Source organism: Plectropomus leopardus, chromosome 21 (genome assembly GCF_008729295.1).
Source record: "Plectropomus leopardus isolate mb chromosome 21, YSFRI_Pleo_2.0, whole genome shotgun sequence".
Lineage (NCBI taxonomy): Eukaryota > Metazoa > Chordata > Actinopteri > Perciformes > Serranidae > Plectropomus > Plectropomus leopardus.
Window position 1 is genome coordinate 20,118,577 of NC_056483.1, and position 20,436 is coordinate 20,139,012.

The 20,436-nt window shown below is 38.9% G+C and overlaps 1 protein-coding gene across 2 annotated transcripts in view; it reads left to right on the plus strand.

Moving 5' to 3' along the window:
* LOC121960477 (integrin beta-1-like) overlaps positions 1-19,902 on the plus strand; it is a 33,378-nt gene extending 13,476 nt beyond the window's left edge. Inside the window, exons 2-17 of one of the 2 annotated variants that reach the window (XM_042510192.1) lie at positions 5,639-5,705; positions 6,074-6,159; positions 7,109-7,328; positions 7,427-7,597; positions 8,609-8,847; positions 9,175-9,330; positions 9,878-9,973; positions 11,487-11,576; positions 11,821-11,961; positions 12,598-12,800; positions 12,928-13,166; positions 13,262-13,484; positions 14,635-14,870; positions 15,084-15,250; positions 17,419-17,496; positions 18,687-19,902. In XM_042510192.1, the coding sequence (XP_042366126.1) occupies positions 5,639-5,705; positions 6,074-6,159; positions 7,109-7,328; positions 7,427-7,597; positions 8,609-8,847; positions 9,175-9,330; positions 9,878-9,973; positions 11,487-11,576; positions 11,821-11,961; positions 12,598-12,800; positions 12,928-13,166; positions 13,262-13,484; positions 14,635-14,870; positions 15,084-15,250; positions 17,419-17,496 (2,412 nt within the window). In that variant the 3' untranslated portion in view covers positions 18,687-19,902. The remainder of the gene's footprint in view (positions 1-5,638; positions 5,706-6,073; positions 6,160-7,108; positions 7,329-7,426; positions 7,598-8,608; positions 8,848-9,174; positions 9,331-9,877; positions 9,974-11,486; positions 11,577-11,820; positions 11,962-12,597; positions 12,801-12,927; positions 13,167-13,261; positions 13,485-14,634; positions 14,871-15,083; positions 15,251-17,418; positions 17,497-18,686) is intronic. The other variant, XM_042510193.1, reaches the window with a different exon arrangement.
* Positions 19,903-20,436: the final 534 nt, after the last annotated feature.

A 20,436-nucleotide genomic window follows, 5' to 3' on the forward strand; every position in this document is an offset into this window, starting at 1 on the left:
TTGTTAATTATATATTTAAATATTATTATTCGGCTACATATTTAAAGTTATTGTTACAGAAAAAAATAATTTTATAGTACTTCTTTAAGATTTTCTTCTTTTTCCTCTTTTCAGGTAATTTTCTTGATTTTCTCTTTATTGTCTTTTTCTGCTTTCTTGCAAATTTGTGGGCCAAAGCCTGCCAAGTTGCTCATCGCCTTCTTACCCTATTTTTGAAAGAAATCAAGTTAATTTGCTCATGTTTCAAAGAGTTTAACTGATCATTAAAGTGGACATTAGTGCTTTCCTAAGTTAAGGCATCTACTGACAGTCCACTAGCTGTGTGATAAGTAGGGCAGGTCCTTTCATAATTCTTGCTCATGCACATGAAATCCCCAAAAATGTGTTTCAGTCATATGTTAGTCTTACATTTTGCAAGAAAAAAACTGCAATATCGAAATGTTTAATTCAACTTATCATTTATTCAAACTATAGTTTCATCACTTGTTAAAACTGAATTAACAGTAGCTTACTGGTGAGAGGGGGTTGTAAGAGTCGGGCTGATACAAATACAGCATCCCTTCATCATGGCTCCTACAGCTCACATTTCCCCGAAGTGCAGTAACAGTGTTACAGGTTGCTATCCTGGTCAAGCAGCGTTCAGTCCCTCAGGAATGCCTGAGAAGCTCAGCCCGTTTTAGTCACGCACCACAGTGTCTGCCATGCATCACCTTCTCCTGCCAACTGATAGAGCCCATAAAACACTGGGATGCCATGAGTCACAGTTAAGGTGTGTGTGACAAGTAGACAGGCAGTGAGAAATAAAATGCATGCATGCTGCTGTGTGACTGAGAAAGGCAGGAAGAGTGTGGGAGCTACATAAACTACTGTAAGAGCATAACCAGCGCTGCTCTGTCTTGTTAGAGTCAGGAAACTGTCTGGAAATTATCTTTATTTTTATGCTTTCCCATGAACAAATACATCTGAGCATTGTGGTTGTCATGGAAAGCTCACATCCCTCCCTTCGGAACATACAGTATGCAGTTTTGATTCATAGCTGTGCTACAACCAAAATATTTAAGCTGTTTATAAAAGTGCACTTATTGGAGCATACACTTTTTAAACTTCATATATCAAACTGACTATTATTTATAGTGATGTCAGTAAATAATACAAGGTAATGTTTTCTCAGCATTATCTTGCTTGTTTAAAATGGTATATGGATTTGGTTTCCGAGGCCTCCTCTGCTTTTCCACAGATGAGGGAAATTTAAGGCTGTTGTCAGGGAGTGTTGCAAATATTTAAAACCACAAATGGTGGTGCTAAAGAAGGAGTCACTGGATCTCCAAAGTCAAGGATTCAGGTTAGGGCTGCCCCTTGACAGTCGGAGGCTCAAATCATCACTCAGAGACCCTGAGTAGACCGAGATTGCTTCAAATCAAGCAGTGTGCTTCTGGGGATGTTTTGGTCCCCAGATTTTGCTGTGGAATGAGTGCTCTTGACTTTCACACTACTCTTTGCAGCTACAGACATACAGACAGTGACACAGACGGAGAGACTTTGTTGATATCTAGTGTCAGCAAAAAATTTTGTTGCGCATTTGTGATCTGTTGATAGCTTTTGTACTATATGATATTAATGCAGCTGTCAAACTGAATATCCCGTGGAGCCCATTCAGGCTTTAAAAGTTTGCATGGAAAACAAAAAGAATTGTTGAATATTCGTATTGAACAGCCAAATCTTATTTGCCTGGGATAATTCTGAGTGAGTCAACACCCTTTTTTATTTGTTTATTGTCCTTCTTGCGTGATGTACGCTTTAGTGATTGGATCAGTTATCACTAAGAGATGCACCTTCAGATGGGTTGCATGGAGACTCAAATCCCTGCTAAACTGGGCTAACACGCTGAATGAAACCAAGTCAGTCCAAGCCAGAACATGTCAGTGGAGAAGGGCTAATCAATATCGGTACCAGCTTCCATTGCAATCCATCCAATAGTTGTTGAGAAATTGACTCAGTAGCACATGTTACCCTGCTGGTGGTGCTAGAGGAAAATTGAGGGAATCACTTAAGTAGGATTCCTTGTCCAAGGACCAGGATTTTTTGTCAAAATAATCAGACATTGCCATACTTAAAGCCACCCCACTAGCATAGATAACTGCCCTTAGCTGCAGCTGGTCTGTGGGCTTGAACATAGAATACCCTTTAGCAGGAAGCTGCCAGGATGGTCTTTGCTTATCTAATAAAAAAAAAACAGGCTGCAAACTGTGCTCTTTATGAAGTTGGGGGTTTGCACAGCTGCGTCCTGTATAGATATAATAAAGTGACCTCATTTGCCAAAAATGTCGATTGTACTTGATAAAAAGCATGTTTAACCCAAAGACAGATTTAATGGAAATGTATCAAAACTTCTTTATATTTATTTTTTTCAGGGCTTTTAACTACCTCTCACATTCCTCATCAGTACATTTTGACTAATACATAAATATCCTCTTCTGAATTAATATAGACAAAACATTTATTGTGGTGCCCATGTTAACCAAAACCACCATGAAATGCTGACAAGTTGTATTTACGACTTCTGAACTCTGAGCTTCGAGGGCGCACTTAAAGGCAGCATAACATCCTGTTCTAGCCCTTTCTTGGACCGCTCACTGTTCTCAGCTATATTTTACTGTAGCTTTTTATTGAGCATTCCTCAGTGCAGCTGCTAAGCTTCACAGGATCGAAGACAACGCGGTTATTTTCCTAACTTGACACCTCGCTGGCGTTTTGGAGACGTAGTTTGCATTTGAATGATTCCTTGGAGCTGAAGTCAAAACCGCAGCTAGAGTGAAAAGAAAATATCTGAGTGTGTGGTTTTGTTATAAAAGGAATGTGAACTTAAATTCCTTCGTTTTGGCTTGGGTTGAACTGGAAGCAGTTGTTCAGTGTGTATGCACATACAGTACATCGCAAACTATATATACCTGAACCCGTTTAACACACAGGGGCATGCTTGTAAAAGTCTATTGTGTTCATATGGTGTGATGGTGTAACTGGGGCAGAATCAGGTTAAATGTGGTATTTATCTCACATGGAAACACAGCACACACACTCGCACACTAACACATACTGCCAATGCACCGCAGTGGAGATTCAAGCCAGCTGATCTAATCTGGGGGGCTGTAGACAGGCCGTCTGCCCCTCTGTGTCTATATAAACGGACACACACACACACAGGCACTCAGGAATGCATCACTCAACACCACGCACACTGAACGTCAGAGCTTCCTTTACCACAGTGTATGGGAATGCAGTCTTTTAATGTAGGCACTATGAATAGCCGGCAACAGCCACAGGTCACAAAAAAAGGATTTTTGTCGCTTTATCACTGTCTGTCTAGCTCTAATTTGAACCTCATGCTTTAATATCCAGCGTGGTAGCTACTGTGGAGATTCTCTTAGAAATGGCTCCCATGAGTTTGTGATTTCTGGTCAAACGGGATATCAGCTTCACATTCCACATGTTAATTAGATTTGGCACATGCTGATCCCAAGCCAGCGCACCTTAGTACAACATCAGGACATTGATTCGGTGTCTCTCTGTAGGAGCCATCCCAGCTGTCGCTTATTAGGACTGCCAATAAGCGCTGATAAGAATCCCAGAATCATATCAGCACTGTCTAAATCTTTTGAAACACCAGCACTAATATGGAATTTATAATGATAGTGAGGGGTCACAGAAAATCCTTTGTCCTTAACTTCCAGTGCACACTGTAAATATAACCTCGGCTCGCTCTTCATGATTATTTATAGTCAATAAAGCTGTAACCTCAAACTCAAGGAAGTCATCTCAGGTGTTTTTTTAGCCATGCTAGCAGTCAGTTGGTTGGTCATTTGGAAGACTGAAATAAATCTGCAAATATTGGATGTATTTCAATGAAACTATGCATACGTTCATGGTCCCATAGGGTGTATCCTAATGACTTCTGTGATCTCCTACACTGAACTCCAGTGCTGCAATGAGCTTGAGAGTTTTAGGTTTTAATTTCATGGCACCACCACTAAGTTTTTGTTTATCTACCGAAATATCTTCACATCTAATGAATGGATTGGCGCACAGTTTAAATGCAGACATTCATCGTTCTCAGAGGATGGACCCGACTGATTCTGGTTAACTCCTGCTGTAGCACCACCATGAGGTTAAATTTTGTGATTTTATTTAAATGCTCAGCTATAATTATTTGTCGGTCTGCCAGTTTGATCCAGACTTAACTATCTTTGCAATTAGAGTGCCCCAGGAAGAGGTCCTAAAATTAGTAAGTTGCCTAGCATTTTAGCACTCCTGATTCCCTGGTCTTGAAGTCGATGGGTTTTTTGAACGAGTTTTTGGTTAGATGCCTGAGATAAGATCTGTGGTTAACACAAGCTTGAGAGACTTTCACAATTTGTTCTACACCATAAAATACATCTGTAAATACCCCTCTCATGAATTTTAAAGCATGTATGTGTCTTAAAAAAGACACATAAATGAGACTTCAGAACATCATCACAGGGAACACGGCTTTACAGTTTTTTTTTTCTTCTGGCGATTGCATTTATACTTCAAAATTCCTGAAAGTGGTGTTCATTTGTGAAGACTGTCTTGCTGAATAAATCATGTAAGAATCATAAATTTTTGTTTGCCTCAGAGCTTTATGCAATTTTTCAAAAGCCAGTGGAAAAATCCCATTGACGTTTTGACAAGGGAAGCAGTGTGATGTCAACTTCCCCATTTGCCTACAGAAGACATCATTCCTGCAGCACTCTATTGGACAGATTGCCATGAAATTTAGTATATTTAGGATAGGAAATTAGGATATCCCCTCAGCCTCAGTCGTAATTGGTGTTTAGTGCAAATTAACAAGTGTTGCATGCCAATACTCTAAACTACGATTGTGACCATTGTAAATATACTTAATGGTCAGCATGTTAGCAATGTCATCATGAGTATGTTGTCAAGCTTTGCTTATACCGCTGTGCTTAAGTACAGTCCCATCAAGCCTCTGGCCTGGCTGTGGACTTCTCACAAATCAGCTGATTAGTGCAGAGAAAGGCCCTTCGGCTCACTTATCCTCTGTAAGTCATAAGCTTTGCATTAAGAATACGACAAGATGCATCGATATGGCTGACCAAAGGGCCGGCACAGAGACAGCGGATCAATAAACACATTCAGAGCGTGTTTTACTCCAGGGGACTGAGGCTATTTACAGTAAAAAGGGTTGTGAGAAAAGAGAATGCTGCAGTCCAAGCCAGGGGCAAGTCAGTGTGTTGGTGTGTCTGTATTGTACATGAATGTGTATGTTTGTGTGTGAAAGTGGTCCGAATTGAATTAGCTGCCTTTACCCTTTGACCGACTGAAAATAGCCAACCCCGCTGCCACTAGATAATTTATTACCTCCAATTAGAACCGAGGCATTTTCACATTCAGTCTGTCATCTCTGAGAGACTCTCGCTCACTCTTCTGGACCCTTTTGTCCAGGAAATTATGAATTGACGCATTCAGGCTACTGAGCACACCCGCTATTATTGTTCACAAAGAGATAGTCACAAATGACATATTGCTTTTCAAAACAACATTCTCTCTTTGATGAGACGTTAACAAATTTAAAATATTTTTTTCTTGTGTGTCTTTGCAGATGGACCTGAAGTTGCTCATGATATCCATGTTGTTAGGCATCTTTTGTTGCTGTAATGCTCAGAAAGGTAAGATTAGCTTACATTTTGTACCGCTGTAACATCATTATCCTGTCACATGATGTCATTTCACTGATGTCAGCATGTAATGTAAATGTACAGTTTATAATGATGACTACCTCCAGAGAGAGGGAGGCCGCCTACTTTATCTTAATGATGTCACTGACCAGAGATCCTCCTAAGGAGCGTGGAGGATAATGGAAAAGATGAAATATTCCTCTCTGTCTCCAATTACCATCAAGCCACACAGTGTTCCAGATGAACTGATGTGTAAACACGGGGGGCTTAACAGGCTGCTTACTTTGCAGGGCCTGTGCTGTGCCCCTGCTCCCTCTGACTCTGCCTCCTCCTCTCTTTCCTCTTTGTTTTCCATCCAGAGGGGAACGAGTGCATCAATGCCAATGCCAAATACTGTGGGGAGTGCATCCAGGCTGGAGCCAAATGCGGCTGGTGTAAAGACCCGGTATGTGGATTGAAGCTGCCAGCTTTAAATGCTGCTGGGAAATTCAGTTTGATGTCACTGAGCATATAGCGATAGTGAGCATAGAGTCTTGGACCATGCGTAATGCAGGGCACAGCGAATGATCATTTGTTATCATTTTTTTTAAGTCATTGATTACTTGTTTAGGCTATAATACCAGAAAAATGAGGAAAAACACTCACCACAATCTCCCAGAGCCAAAGGTGATATTTTCCAAGTTTTGTTCAACAAACAGTCCACAAATGAAAGATGTTTAATTTACATCAACAGAGCCAAAAAGCAGAAAATCCTCAGTTGAAATAATTAGTTGATTTATAGACCAACAGAAAACTATACACTCTACACACCTTTTACTTATAAAGTCAGATGTACATGATTGATAGTTCTGTAGGATAAGTAAAATACACACACAGTGGGTATAATATTTAATGTAAGAATATAGATATATAGCCTATAAATACTATTGCATAGTAGGGAGCAAAATATTGCATAGTAGGAAATCACACAGCATGTTTTACAGTATAAGTATAAAAAATACATGTTACTCTATGACTTGCAAGACATAGCAAAAACCAACTGTCCCAACATCAGAGCAGCAGAGGCCAACATATCCTGACATTTTGTCTCTTGCAGAGTTGAAAGCTCCACAAACACCACATACTCCATTATGTGACTCAGTAGTGTCTTTTGTTAGATTCCTGCCTGGTAAATGCCCATGTCTCACCCATAATTCTCCCAGTTTGCAACATAAGCTTTCTTTTTCAAATTTCTCCAAGTCTGAGAAAGTAACCTTGATGAAAGCTCCTCCAGTGCCACAAAAGACACAATGAAACAACAGCTTTCACACACTGAGTAATGCCTCAATTTGCATACTTACACTTGTAAAACTGATGCATTGTTGCTTAAGTTTTCCCTGTGCTGTTGTTGTTAGGACTTCCTGAAACAGGGTGAGACCGTGTCGACTCGTTGTGATGAGGTGCAGTCTCTGATAAAAAGGGGCTGTGAAGAGAAAATGATCGAAAACCCAAGCGGGGAAGGGAAAATCCTCTTGAACAAAATGGTCACAAATCGCAAAAAGGGAGCAGAGAAACTGAAGCCAGAGGAGATTACTCAGATCCAGCCGCAGAAACTCAGGCTCACACTCCGATCTGGTGAGAACACATTTGAATAATTCTGTCTCTGAAGCTATTTTAATTTGACTGGATTTTCAGTGGTGACACATTTTTTAAATGATTGTAACTTTATGTAGGGGAGCCCCAGTCCTTTGACTTGAAGTTCAAACGAGCAGAAGATTATCCCATCGACCTGTACTACTTGATGGACCTGTCTTACTCCATGAAGGACGATCTGGAGAACGTCAAGAACCTGGGAACAAGTCTGATGCTGGAGATGTCAAAGATCACCTCAGACTTCAGGATAGGTGAAGATTTTCATCATGGAGTGTGATCACATTTGACAGTTTATTGCCTATGTGTGGAAAGGAGTGAAATCTTTCATTGCTGCAGTTTTGTTATGGGTTATTTAACCCTTTGAAACCTGAGCAAATTGGCTGGATTTCCTCCAAACACAAGATATGGCCCAAAAATTAGCAAGAAATTAGTAAAAAGTCAAAAGAAAATTATACGAAAATAGAAGAAAAAAAAGCAAACAGAAAACCCCTTCAAGAAAATAACATCAAGAAAGCACTAAAGCAAATTACTGTCTTTCTTTTGTGTGGCATAACTTTAAAAATCTAATAAAAAGAGTTGTGTCATTTTCTGGAAATGTTTCCATAGTTTTTTGATAATATAATATCCCCAGCTTTTACTAATATTTTGCAGGATTCTTTCAGTTGTTGATACAAGTCATTTTATTTTGAGGTAATTGCAGAACCGTGTTGTTGACAATGCAGGAGTTGCACAGCTTCATGTGCTAATAATTGTGGATATACAGTACTTACAGCAGCAGTCAGCAATGCTGCCAATGTGAACACAGCGAGCATGCAAGACGCAACAGTGTGGCGAGGTTACTGTGACGTGCTGCTCACACATACATTGTGTTCCAGGCACAACTGTATCCATGGCAACATTAAACTTCTTGTTTACATCCCCCAAAGCCCCCAAAACATGATTAATTATCTCCCAAGTAGCAGAAAAACAAAAAAGATATCAGACTGTCAACAAACCCCTAAAGTAAACTGACTGTCTTGTATTTTCAGGTGTCTTGAGGTGGGTATTTAGTGCCACCCAAGTTTGAACAACCTCTTTGTGACCTACATAAACAAACCAAAGAAGTTCTTTGACCTCCTCTTAATTCATTTGGTGTCATCTTACCTTAGACGACAGCAGCCGGTCTCAAAGCAGGCATCTCGTTAAGCCTTTACCCAAATCACTTGTTGACTGTCAGCTCAAGTTGTTTAAATTGAATTTCTGAATCAAACCATCTTTTAAAGGTTTTGGCTCCTTTGTGGAAAAGACAGTCATGCCGTACATCAGCACCACCCCGGCCAAGCTGCTGAACCCATGCACGGGTGACCAAAACTGCACCAGCCCATTCAGCTACAAGAACGTCCTCAAACTGACCAGCGATGGCAAGAAGTTTAACACCCTGGTGGGCCAGCAGCACATTTCTGGAAACCTGGATTCTCCTGAGGGGGGGTTTGATGCCATCATGCAAGTGGCTGTGTGTGGGGTAAGCAAAAAAAAAAGAAAAAAAAGAAGCCTTTTCCCTTTAGGGAAGTAATCATTTGCAGGTTCTCAAATCAAGGTAATTTCCCCACATTTATGACACTTGCTGACTTGCTTGGAGCGATACAGCACCAATAAATGCGTTTATGTGGTGATGTGTGAAAAGATATTTTATGACCTCTTTATGTTTACAAGGAGATTTTTGGATGCAGTGATAATCAGAAGTTCATGTGTCCCATCATGAGCTGCTCATAGCTTTTATAGTGAGGATATATAGCTGTTGGCAGAAAATTATTACTCGTAATTTGAGTGTTTCTTTCTTATTTCTCAGGATCATATCGGTTGGAGGAATGTGACCCGTCTGCTAGTGTTCTCCACTGATGCTGGATTTCACTTTGCTGGCGATGGCAAACTGGGTGGCATCGTTCTGCCCAATGACGGAAAATGTCACTTGGAGAACAATGTGTACACCATGAGCCACTACTATGTGAGTAACATTTGTTTTTTGTTCATATCCACTGTTTGCTCTTATTTTGTTAATACCCATTGATTTTTGGAATTCATCATTGTTTTCTTATCTTTTGCTCCTTTCGTAAGTAAGAGAAAATTTTACATGTGGTTGGGAGCACTTTTACCAAGATAAGAGAAAAACCTCTTGTTTTCGCTGTCCAAAAAAAGTGTTGTCAAACATAAGGACAAACAAGTTTTACATTTGAGAAACATGTAAAAACCGCATGAATATAATAGAATGGAATTTTGATTATGTTTAGAGTAATTTAAATGATTGGATTCTTAAATTTTTGGACTACAGAAATGCTACTACAGCTGTAATTTAATTTACAGTGCGTCTCATGCCACTCATGTATTTTAATCTCATGCCACTTTCCACTTCTATTCCACTGCATTTCAGACAATATAAGAGAAATTTAAGAATGTTGCTGCATCAGGCCCATTATTTTGCCTGCTCTGAATATGGGCATAACCTGTTGCTTGTGTTTACATTATAAACTTTTCTCCTTCAATATATTTTAAAGGACTATCCCTCCATTGCTCACCTGGTTCAGAAGCTGAGCGACAACAACATTCAGACCATCTTTGCCGTCACAGAGGAATTCCAGCCTGTTTACCAAGTCAGTCTTCGTCTCTCGATCTGAAACATTTCCATTTTACCCATTTCTATTAGAGCATACTCTTCCTAATTCTTTCTGTGTGCTTGTGTGTGACTGGATGACGCCCAGTGCCTAAAAATATCCACCCGAGTTATAATGGTAGCATCTACAAAAAAGCTCTAATTATTTCCTTGTGCCATGCTGCTGCTTTTCAGGCCAGTTCAACCCATCTGAGTTTGATAAAAGCTCTTTCATTATGCGGGTGTTGCATCCATCTAAAGCTGGAGTGAAATGGTTAAATCAGTATATTTTGTTGAGATGGCCTTTATTTTGAAATTCCCATGGCATGTCTGTGTCACCGTTTCTGTCCAAGTGCACCTCTTTCCTTAACATTCAAACAGTGATAGCGTCCTAGCACCTGGCAGATCATTTTCAGAAGCCAAGAAAAAGGAAGTGAGAATATTTACTGACATTCCCTCATGTCGATTGCGGGCCCCTGATTGGAATCAAGCCCAAATTGTATTGCGGCAGACTTTGTGATATAAGGAAATATTGTCGTCCATAGAATCAATACAATACTGTGTCTTGATGAAATTTGTGGTTTACACTCTTAGTAATGAAATGCAATCGTGTTTTAGCTGTACCAACAGTCTATAAAAGTTGTCAGAAAAGTATTCCTGAAAGTGTCATAAAATGTCTGAAATTATAAGAACTGTTTCCCAAGCCTGGAAATGGTTTGGACTTTGCAGAATGTTTTGGAAAAGTTTTGATAATACATTTTTTGCTATTGTTTAGAATACATTCATAAAAAGCCAAAAAATTGAATGAAATCCTTTCATAGCATTGCTCATTTAAAATCTAATGTTTGCTGTGCTGCATGACCCTTGAAATGTATCATGTGGTACACACAGACCAGGCCAGCAACGCGTCATCACATCGTCGCCAAGTGCGTGCCCCCTTTTGGGTCACTGGTCTACTTGGATTGGGGAAGACCGATGGGACATTAAGGTCATTAAGCTTAAATCAGGCCCGGTCGCAAAACAATTACTAGACATGTCTATCCAAAAAAAAATTTGTTTAACAAGAAATGCATGGAAACTTATTATTTATCCAATTATATAATCCAAACACAACAAATTGAATTGACATCTACAGGATCTTTGGCCTTAATGTTTCGTAAAGAACATGTATGTGCTGGTCTGGTCTATATGCAGCTAGTTTGCGGAGGGAATGTTGAACAAGTGAGTTAAGTTAGCAAGCACTTGCAGTTAGCATTTCTACAAATTCCTGGGAAATGTGTGTTTAATAATGTATGAATGTATCACTATATAGGGCTACCTATTTTAAATCACTTATATAAAGTAATGGAAATGGGGTAAAAAGTCATGGAAAAGTATTTTAAATTCATCAGTTAAAAAAAAAAAAAGACGGATCCCTGTTTTGATTGTGTTGTTGCTTAAGTACATTACAGACATCACAAGTTTAACAGAGCTGTGATAAAGCTTAACTCTAAACTTTTTTCCTCTCCTTTTAGGAGCTGAAAAATCTGATACCAAAGTCTGCAGTTGGCACTCTGTCAGCCAACTCAAGCAATGTAATCAACCTGATTATAGACGCTTACAACGTAAGTAAACTGTTGAGATTGTTGACTTTAAGTGCCCTTGTGAAAAAGTTCGATTTAGTTATCATTTATTCACAGAAACCACTTTAAAGCATTCATCATTGTGACTGAGTTGGAACAGTCAAAGCTTTGTTCAAACAACTTTTTCTCATTTAATGCTCAGCTAATCTTTTGTGTATATGCTGTCAAAACAAAGCTACCAGATGACATTTCAATGTTTGTGCTGTTATCTCTTGTTTTTTGGCAGTCTCTGTCATCCGAAGTTATTCTGGAGAACAGCAAGCTTCCAGAAGGAGTGACCATTGCCTACACATCCCGTTGTAAGAATGGAGTGGTCAGTGAGGGAGAGAGTGGACGGAAGTGCTCCAACATCTCCATCGGAGACGAGGTGAGGATTTGATTATTTATCTTTTATTTATGTATTCCATCAGTGAGTGATTAAGACTGTCAGCTGTCAAAGCACACACCGCCACTTAGGTCATTTAAAGTCTGACAGTGTCAAATTAGATTTAGATGATTAAAAGGGTTAACATTCTTTTATGTCAATGATGATGAATGATGTATTACATACATTTCAATTCACTGAATACAAGAGTGATCATACTATCTTATCTACTATCATAGCTACTGTATATTAATCGGTGAATACACATTTTTCTAGTCATTTACAGTTTGATAACTTAAAGTTTAAATGTAAATGTCTTGTTTTCTCCTTCTTTTTTTTTTTTTAAGTATGTTTTTGTGATGTCCATCTGCCTGCTCATACATCTGTCTGTTCATCCGTCCGGCACACTTTTGTAAATGCGATATCTCAAAAACGCCTCGAAGAAATTTCTTCAAATTTGACGCAAACATTCACTTGGACTCAATGATGAGCTTCTTAGATTTTGATGGTCAAAGATCAAGGTCAATGTGATGTTGTCTGTCTCATTCTTGTGAATTCAATATCTCAAGAAAAAGACATTTCCACAGATGAATTTCGCTCTCCTATTTAGGCTTTCTCTTTTATTCCTTCAATTCCCAGGTCATGTTTACCATCAGTGTGACATCAAAGGGCTGTCCGAAACAAGGCAAGCCAGAGACCATCAAGATAAAGCCCCTGGGATTTACAGAAGAGGTGGAGATTACCCTCAACTTCATCTGTGAGTGCGAGTGCAACAAGGATGGTATCAAGAACAGCGAACTTTGTCACTTTGGTAACGGGACCTATGAGTGTGGAGCCTGCAAGTAAGTGTGAACATTTCAGCTATATTTATTTTATCGTACAAGTTATACACACAGAAAATTATACAAAACCTTTGTCTGTTTTAGTGTTAAAAAATGCTTCAGAGTCACATACTGTCCCTTGTCTTAGGTGTAATGAAGGGCGCGTGGGCAGACAGTGTGAATGCAGCAGCAACGACGTGGCCACTGAAGACATGGATCGAACCTGCCGTAAAGACAACGGCACCGACATCTGCAGCAACAACGGAGACTGTGTGTGCGGCACGTGTGAGTGCAAGAAGAGGGACAACCCTGAGGAGCGGTACAGCGGCCAGTACTGCGAGTGTGACAACTTCAACTGTGACCGCTCCGGAAACAAACTGTGTGGTGGTGAGTATTATAGCTCCACAGAGAGACTGCTCAGTGAACCTACGAGGATGTTTAGAAAAAGAGCTTCTATGCACATTTTTTTCCTGTTTTCTCAGGGCATGGACGCTGTGAGTGCAGAGTGTGTGTCTGTGACCCCAATTGGACCGGAAGTGCCTGTGATTGTTCTTTGGACAACAGCACATGTATGGCCAGTAACAAGCAGATCTGTAACGGCAGAGGAACGTGTGAATGTGGCACCTGCAAGTGCACTGACCCCAAATTCCAGGGACCCACCTGTGAGACTTGTCCTACCTGTCCAGGAGTCTGTACTGAGCACAAGTAAGTCTGAAATGAAGACATGACATTGTACATATATGTTTAGTTTGTTGTTTATTGCATATTTTGGTGGTGTTATGTCTCCCCTGATGGTGTTTCCTTCCTGAAGCGCAGCACAGGGATATTTCCAGACAGTGGAATGTTTATTGCATGGACACAATAGCAGTACTAAATCCACACATCACTGCCAGGTCAAAGATTACCGTTCGATTGGGCTAAATTAAGACTTCCAAAGCCTCATTGTAATTGGATTGATTTAAGAATTTTTGTATAGGACAAGGACTGTGGATTAGGGGTGGGAGATATGGCATTAAAATGATGTAATGATATTTCAGGGCAATTTTGTGATTAAGATATTCTTGATAATATGACAAAAATGCTGAGCACACACACACACACACACACACACACACACACACACGTACACACATACACACATACACACATACACATACGTGTATGATGTACATTTCTTTAGTTTTCACCAAAGTAGCCCAGTGATAGTTGTCTGCATATCCATGGGTACATTGAAAACAGTGATATTATTATGCTCTGGCATAATGTTAATATTGATTATGTATCAAAATGTTAACAAATAGAAAAAAATAAGTTTCTACATGATAAACTGCGCCCCTGCGATGGTCTGGCAAACTGTCCAGGGTGTACCCCGCCTTCCGCCCATTGACAGCTGGGATTGGCTCCAGCCCCCCCACGACCCTTACGAGGACAAGTGGTTACAGAAAATGACTGACTGACTGATGATTAACTGCTCACAACAAAGTCTGTGGATTATCTTGAGTAACCAGATCATGGTCTCTGGAAGGAGACACTGCTGTTGAGTCTTTCAAATGTATCTTTTTTTGCGTTTTGAGCACCACAAGCCGAGGGCTATCTAGTTCCACTATAGTGGAGAGAAGGCAGACATCTCTACAACCAGTATCTCCAACACCAAAACAATCTAGATTGATAAATAACACTACAGATAAAAGGAAAAATAGGTATTTTTTTTTTATTTGAGATGAAGTGTCCCTCAGTTTCTTTGCATTATTACACAAAACAGAAGACGCCAGTGAGAATATATATTTGTAATTTGTGTGACACTTTCACAGCAGAGTAAAACTCACTATGAACAACAACACCCCTTTTCTTTCAGAGAGTGTGTCCAGTGCCGGGCGTTTGGCACCGGTGAGAAGAAGGACATATGTGAGAAAAACTGCACCTACTTCAACCTGATTAAAGTGAAGGACAGGGACAAGCTGCCCCAACCCAATGACGCCTCTTACCCCGTGATGCACTGCAAGGAGAGGGACGCCAACGACTGCTGGTTTTACTACACCTACGCTGTCAACAACAACACGGAGAAGGAGGTGCATGTGGTGGACACGCTGGGTAAGCAGAAAGCTGGGCTGACATGAGCCAGGGTGTGGAAGGTTTGTGTTACAGAGAAAGCTAATTACAGAGGCTGTGGTGGCTGTGCTGCAAAAATAGGGCATTTGTTTATTCACGTACAGCCATGTGAGGGTATGTTATTCCCATGATCTTGTTATTTTTGCACTCTCATTTCAAGCTGCCTAAACACTGCTGCGCCCTGCTGTGTTTCAGACTGCCCTGCTGGCCCCGACATCATCCCCATCGTCGCGGGTGTGGTTGCCGGCATCGTCCTGATTGGCTTAGCCCTGCTGCTCATCTGGAAGCTGCTGATGATCATCCACGACAGGAGAGAGTTCGCCAAGTTTGAGAAGGAGAAGATGAACGCCAAGTGGGATACGGTGAGTGTTTGGTGTCTGTGAAAACGTAAAAGTATTTTTGAATTTTGGTGGAGTAATTTAAATTTGAAAAGCAGGTGTTGTTCGGCTGTAAAGCTGTCAGGAGATTGACTTGTGAAGTTTGCCTGTTGTTCTTTGCAGAAGATGAGATTTGCAGACTTGTTGATATCATTTCAAAGCTCGCATTCTCTTCAGTCTCACAGCTGCAGGCGTAGATCAAATGTGTTGCTTTTGAATGGCGCTCAAAATAGGAAAAATGTCAGGGACTGTGTGGACTTTTTTGGGAATGTTATGCACTCTGAGCATAGCTTGACTTTTTTCTGGGGAGTGGCCACAGCTCCTCCCCTCCCTGCTTCCTCTCCACTGTAGCATCATCGGCCAACATCAATATGACAGAAGACTTGAGTTCAGCTCAACTTCATGTGCAGTACAATGCCTCTACCTAGTGGCGAAATTGTGTCACAGCCACGGTGTGTGTGTGTTTGATGCAGATGGTCCTGATCAGTGCTGTGCTCACTCTGTATGTTGGGGTCTTACTTATTATCATGGGCAGGGTAACCTATGGCAACACATCCCTTTAATTTTAGAAATAAGAGACTGTTATTGAAGCTGTGATGAACCTGGGGTTCCTGACAAAATGAATAGGAAAGAAACCACAGGGAAGTTCAAAGATGCTGTCTCAGTTTCCTGTGCTCTCTTATGGTGGCAAACACATCATCCTGACCCGTAGCCTCAGCTGAGTACTTTGTTTTAGCTCATTGGTCCCCGAAGCCAGAGCCTGTTTGAAGTGACACAAGTAGCATTTCATATTCACGTTTCATGTATATTTCTTTGCTTGTTATCCTTTATTATTGAGTATCTGATCTGATCTAAAAAAAAATTTAAAAAATCTGCGTAATGCAGATGTAGAGTGCCTACATACGCTATATAAAAGCTTCATTGAACAAAACATAGCTACTTAAAGGTTCAGTGTGTAGGGTTTAGGGGGGTGTATTGGCAGAAATTGAATTTTTTATCATAAATATGTTTTCTTTAGTTTAAAATCGCCTGAAAATAAGAATTGTTGTGTTTTCCTTACTTAAGAATGAGCTTTTTGATGGTGGCAGGTCCTCGTTTACAGAAATCGCCATGTTGTACCACCAGTTTCCTACAGTAGCCCAGAGCAGAAAAAGCAAACACTGGCTAGGGCAATTCACGTTTTTGCATCGACCGTTCTAGTTAAAAGCCGATCTGTGTTGGGCAGCATCAGAAAAACATTGACTTGTAACATGAAACTGTTTTGTTCAATGTTTTTACCATTTTAGATCACTGGGTCTGTTTGTTTTGGAGAAAAAACAGACCCCTGAGTGTAGTTGGCTCCTGATAAAAACCTCCTGAATGTCTGTATCAAAAAAATGTGAGACCAGATTAGATTTTTAAAGGATAAACACACAAAAGCATTTTGAGGGTGAGCCAGCTGTCTCTGACATGCTGAATGGCATTGGAGAAACACAGATTTGTAACAGCAAAAACCAAAAAACTGTTTGTTTTGGAAAGGAAGAGACCTCTGTGGATAATTCAGCTCCTGATTAAAACCTCTTAAACAATAAACACTAAAAAAATTCTAACTGGGTTGGGAGAAGTTTCAGCTGGTTGTAATGGGCAATTTTAATCACTTCAAAAAAATACAACCTTTGTCATAGTTGTCTTTTCATGTATTTTGTATGATCTAATATATGTCTGTGTCTGAGAGATAGGTGTACTTAGGTGGATCTGTCTGTGACAGGAAGCTTTTGAGAGATTCATACAGCCTGTCTTTATCTCATACATAAACAAACTGAAGCAGAATCTGTTTTCAATCAAAATCAGAACTTCAGAGATATTTAAAAAGATGCTGGGGCAGTGAAAGCTTTCAATTAAAAATAAAAATGAAATTAGATGACATGCACAAAATCCATATTCACTTGATCACCCATAAAGATCCTTGTGAACAAGGCTTAACAATGCAGTTTTTATCCAGATTTTATTCTTATCTCTCACCTCCTATTTCTCGTGTTGTCTTCCTTTCATTGGTATCACTGGACGTAATTCATACTTTTCACCCTTTTACAGCCTTTTTTACAATTCCTTTCCTATGTTCTACTTTTTCTTTTCCTTCTGCACTCTATTCTGTCCTCACTCTCTACCCGTAGCAAGAAAACCCCATATACAAGAGTCCTGTCAATCAGTTCCAGAACCCAAACTATGGTCGCAGAGCTGCTGTCCTTTAAGTTTGTATTTCTTTTCACTTTCCACTGTGTTTTCCTGCATGATCTATTCAGTATTTACTTTTCTTTATTTCACCTGTCTTTAAAACTATCAAGTTAACTAAATAAGTAGAGAGAGTAATACTGCCCTAATTTGTAAGTAAAAAAAAAAAAAAAGATTGCATGAGTGTGAGTTTGCTCTGACAATACAGCTGAAAAATCACAGAGCCGGTCAGTGTTGGAGGATGTTAAGTTACCTCAGGGCACAAATACCAAAATCTTGCCTGGTGAGTATGAAATGTGTTTCAATATGATGCCTCTTGACATTTGGTGTGTTGTCACAAAAGCATGAGTGTGTGCAGAGTGTGATCTAAATAAATGACACAAACAGTGAGTGATGACAGAAGTGTGGAACTGCCAGGCCAGAAAAAAAGAGACCAGTATCAGGTAACAACATGACAAGTTGCTTGTTATAAAAAGATATTTTTTCACATTTTTACAAGATGTTTTTCATTACGCCAAGACACTTAGCTTGTTATATCAAGATGTTCTCATGAAAAATATATTTCACATTTTTTAAGACATTTTTCACATATTTAAAAGATATTTTCATGTTATAATAATATGTTTTTAATGTTACAACAAGAAGATTTTCTTGTTAAGACAAGATGTTTTTATTGAACATATTTTATTTATAACAGTATGTTAATGTTATGATAAAAAAGTCTGTGTTAAATTAAAAGATTTTCCAAGTTTTTACACGATATTTTCATGCTATAACAGACCAATGTTTTCACAAAGATATTTTTCACATTTTCACAAGATATTTTTCATGTATTTAAAAGATATTTATGTTATTTATGATATAATAAGATGTTTTTTTAAAAAAAAATTCAAGATATTTTCATGTTATAACAATATGTTTTTATGTTATAACAAAATAAATCTTGTACCACAAAAAGTCATATTGTAATTACATGAAAATCTGTTTTAAAAATGTGAAAAATCTGTCATTATAACAAGAAACTTTTCATGTGTTTACTTGACACTGATCAGTTTTTTTTTTTTGGCCTGGCAGTTCTATACTTCCATTAATGATTAAAAACAATGATTTTTTCAATGATTTGGTGAATGGGCCAGACAAGCTAACAAACACGTTGCATATTGCTTGATTTAGCAATAACATGGCTACAACTTCAATTTTTGTTTTCCAGGGTGAAAATCCAATCTACAAAAGTGCTGTCACGACTGTGGTCAACCCCAAATATGAAGGAAAATGATGGCTTCATAGTTTTTAATGAACTCTGCTATTAAGTATCTGACAACTGCAGTATTGACCGCAGGTTTGGGCTCTGAGGGGAACCTGTGGTGAAATTTATGTCACTTCTTCTTGTTGCTTTACCATAATTATGTACCATATGGCCACTGCATCTGCATTTTTACTAACACTTATGATTTATATGAATTGGTTGTATTTTAGATGTACAGTATACAGTATGTGTATATACTTTTAAGTTGAATATTTGCAAAAGTGATGACATGAAGGTTTTTATTTCCTGCCACAGGACTGGCTCAGGCAGAGGATTTAGCTTTTTTTAACAACACAATGTGGACACAATGGATATGCAATATATCTACAAGATCCTCAGCTTCTGTCTCTTTCACCTCACTGTCTTCTTGTCTCTTTCTGTGCACTGACTTCCTGTGTGTCTCCATGACAGGACCTGAGTTTTAATATGTAAATCGTCAGCCATAGCAGCACATCATGTCAGTGTGTATGTGTATATATATATAGAAAACAAATGCAATGGGAAGTATTGAATGATATTTTGCATTAGATTGGACAGTTATGTTGAATCACAGTGCAGTGGTTGTAAATTTTAAACTGCAGCTTAAAAACACATTATATTGCACTCTTATTGAGTACTGTTGTCTATTCTAAAGGAGTACATACACAAGATAACGTTTCTATCAACTGTCATTTGAATTGCTGATATACTATCACAAAGGGACTGTATACCACTTGTTAAAATAATGAAATCTTGGCGATGTTGAACAATCAAAGGATTTATATAGTTATGATACAATTTAAATAATGGAATATTGTTGTATTTGCTAACTGCAGTAACTTTTATTACTCATTCTCAGGTCCTCTCCTGTGTTCTTGTCAAGCGCGCCAAAAATATATTTGTATGTCAGCTTGTTCCGTGTAGCTCATTTGTGTGTCGATTCTGTTGTAGATGTAGAAGACTGAAACAAGAGAATTTGTTTAGATATCACATGAACCACCTCTAAAATGCTTTCACACCCAAATGCCTCTGAAGTACCACACACAAGCCTTTACAGTATTGTTTTCAAAGTGCCTTTTATTTCAATGTTTTTTTCCCAATGCTGTTTGAGTTATTTATTAAATAAAGTACAAAAACTCTCTGTGTCTTTCTGTGTAGCTAACAATAAGATGAACTCTTTTGGACTGATTTATTTTGAATTTTTTATCATTATTTAGGTGTGGGTCTCCAGTTTTTTGTAATTTCAGGATTTTAACCAGGACCAGGAAACATCATCACATTTTACTGATTCCGGCTTCCTCACACTGGCTACCTGCTTTTTTGTGTGATTATTTTTTTCTCATCTTATCCATTTTTATTATATTTTTACTATGTCTGGTTCTTAATTCATTTTGTTCCCTCTTTGTTTTCATATTGTTTTTATTGTTAAGTACTTTGCAACTGTGTTTTGAAAAGTTTATTTTATTATTATAGCACTGGACCAGAAACAGGAATAATGACACATTGGCTCTGGTGGCTAAAGGCATAATTTGGTGTTTCAAAGATCATCTCTGCTGAAACTGTGAGACAGTTATTCAAATTGAAATAACAATGACTTCATACATAATTCAAGAATGAAGCATAACATCCATTACATGTCCTTCCATGGTTTGCCTCGTGGATGGTCACAAGTGCT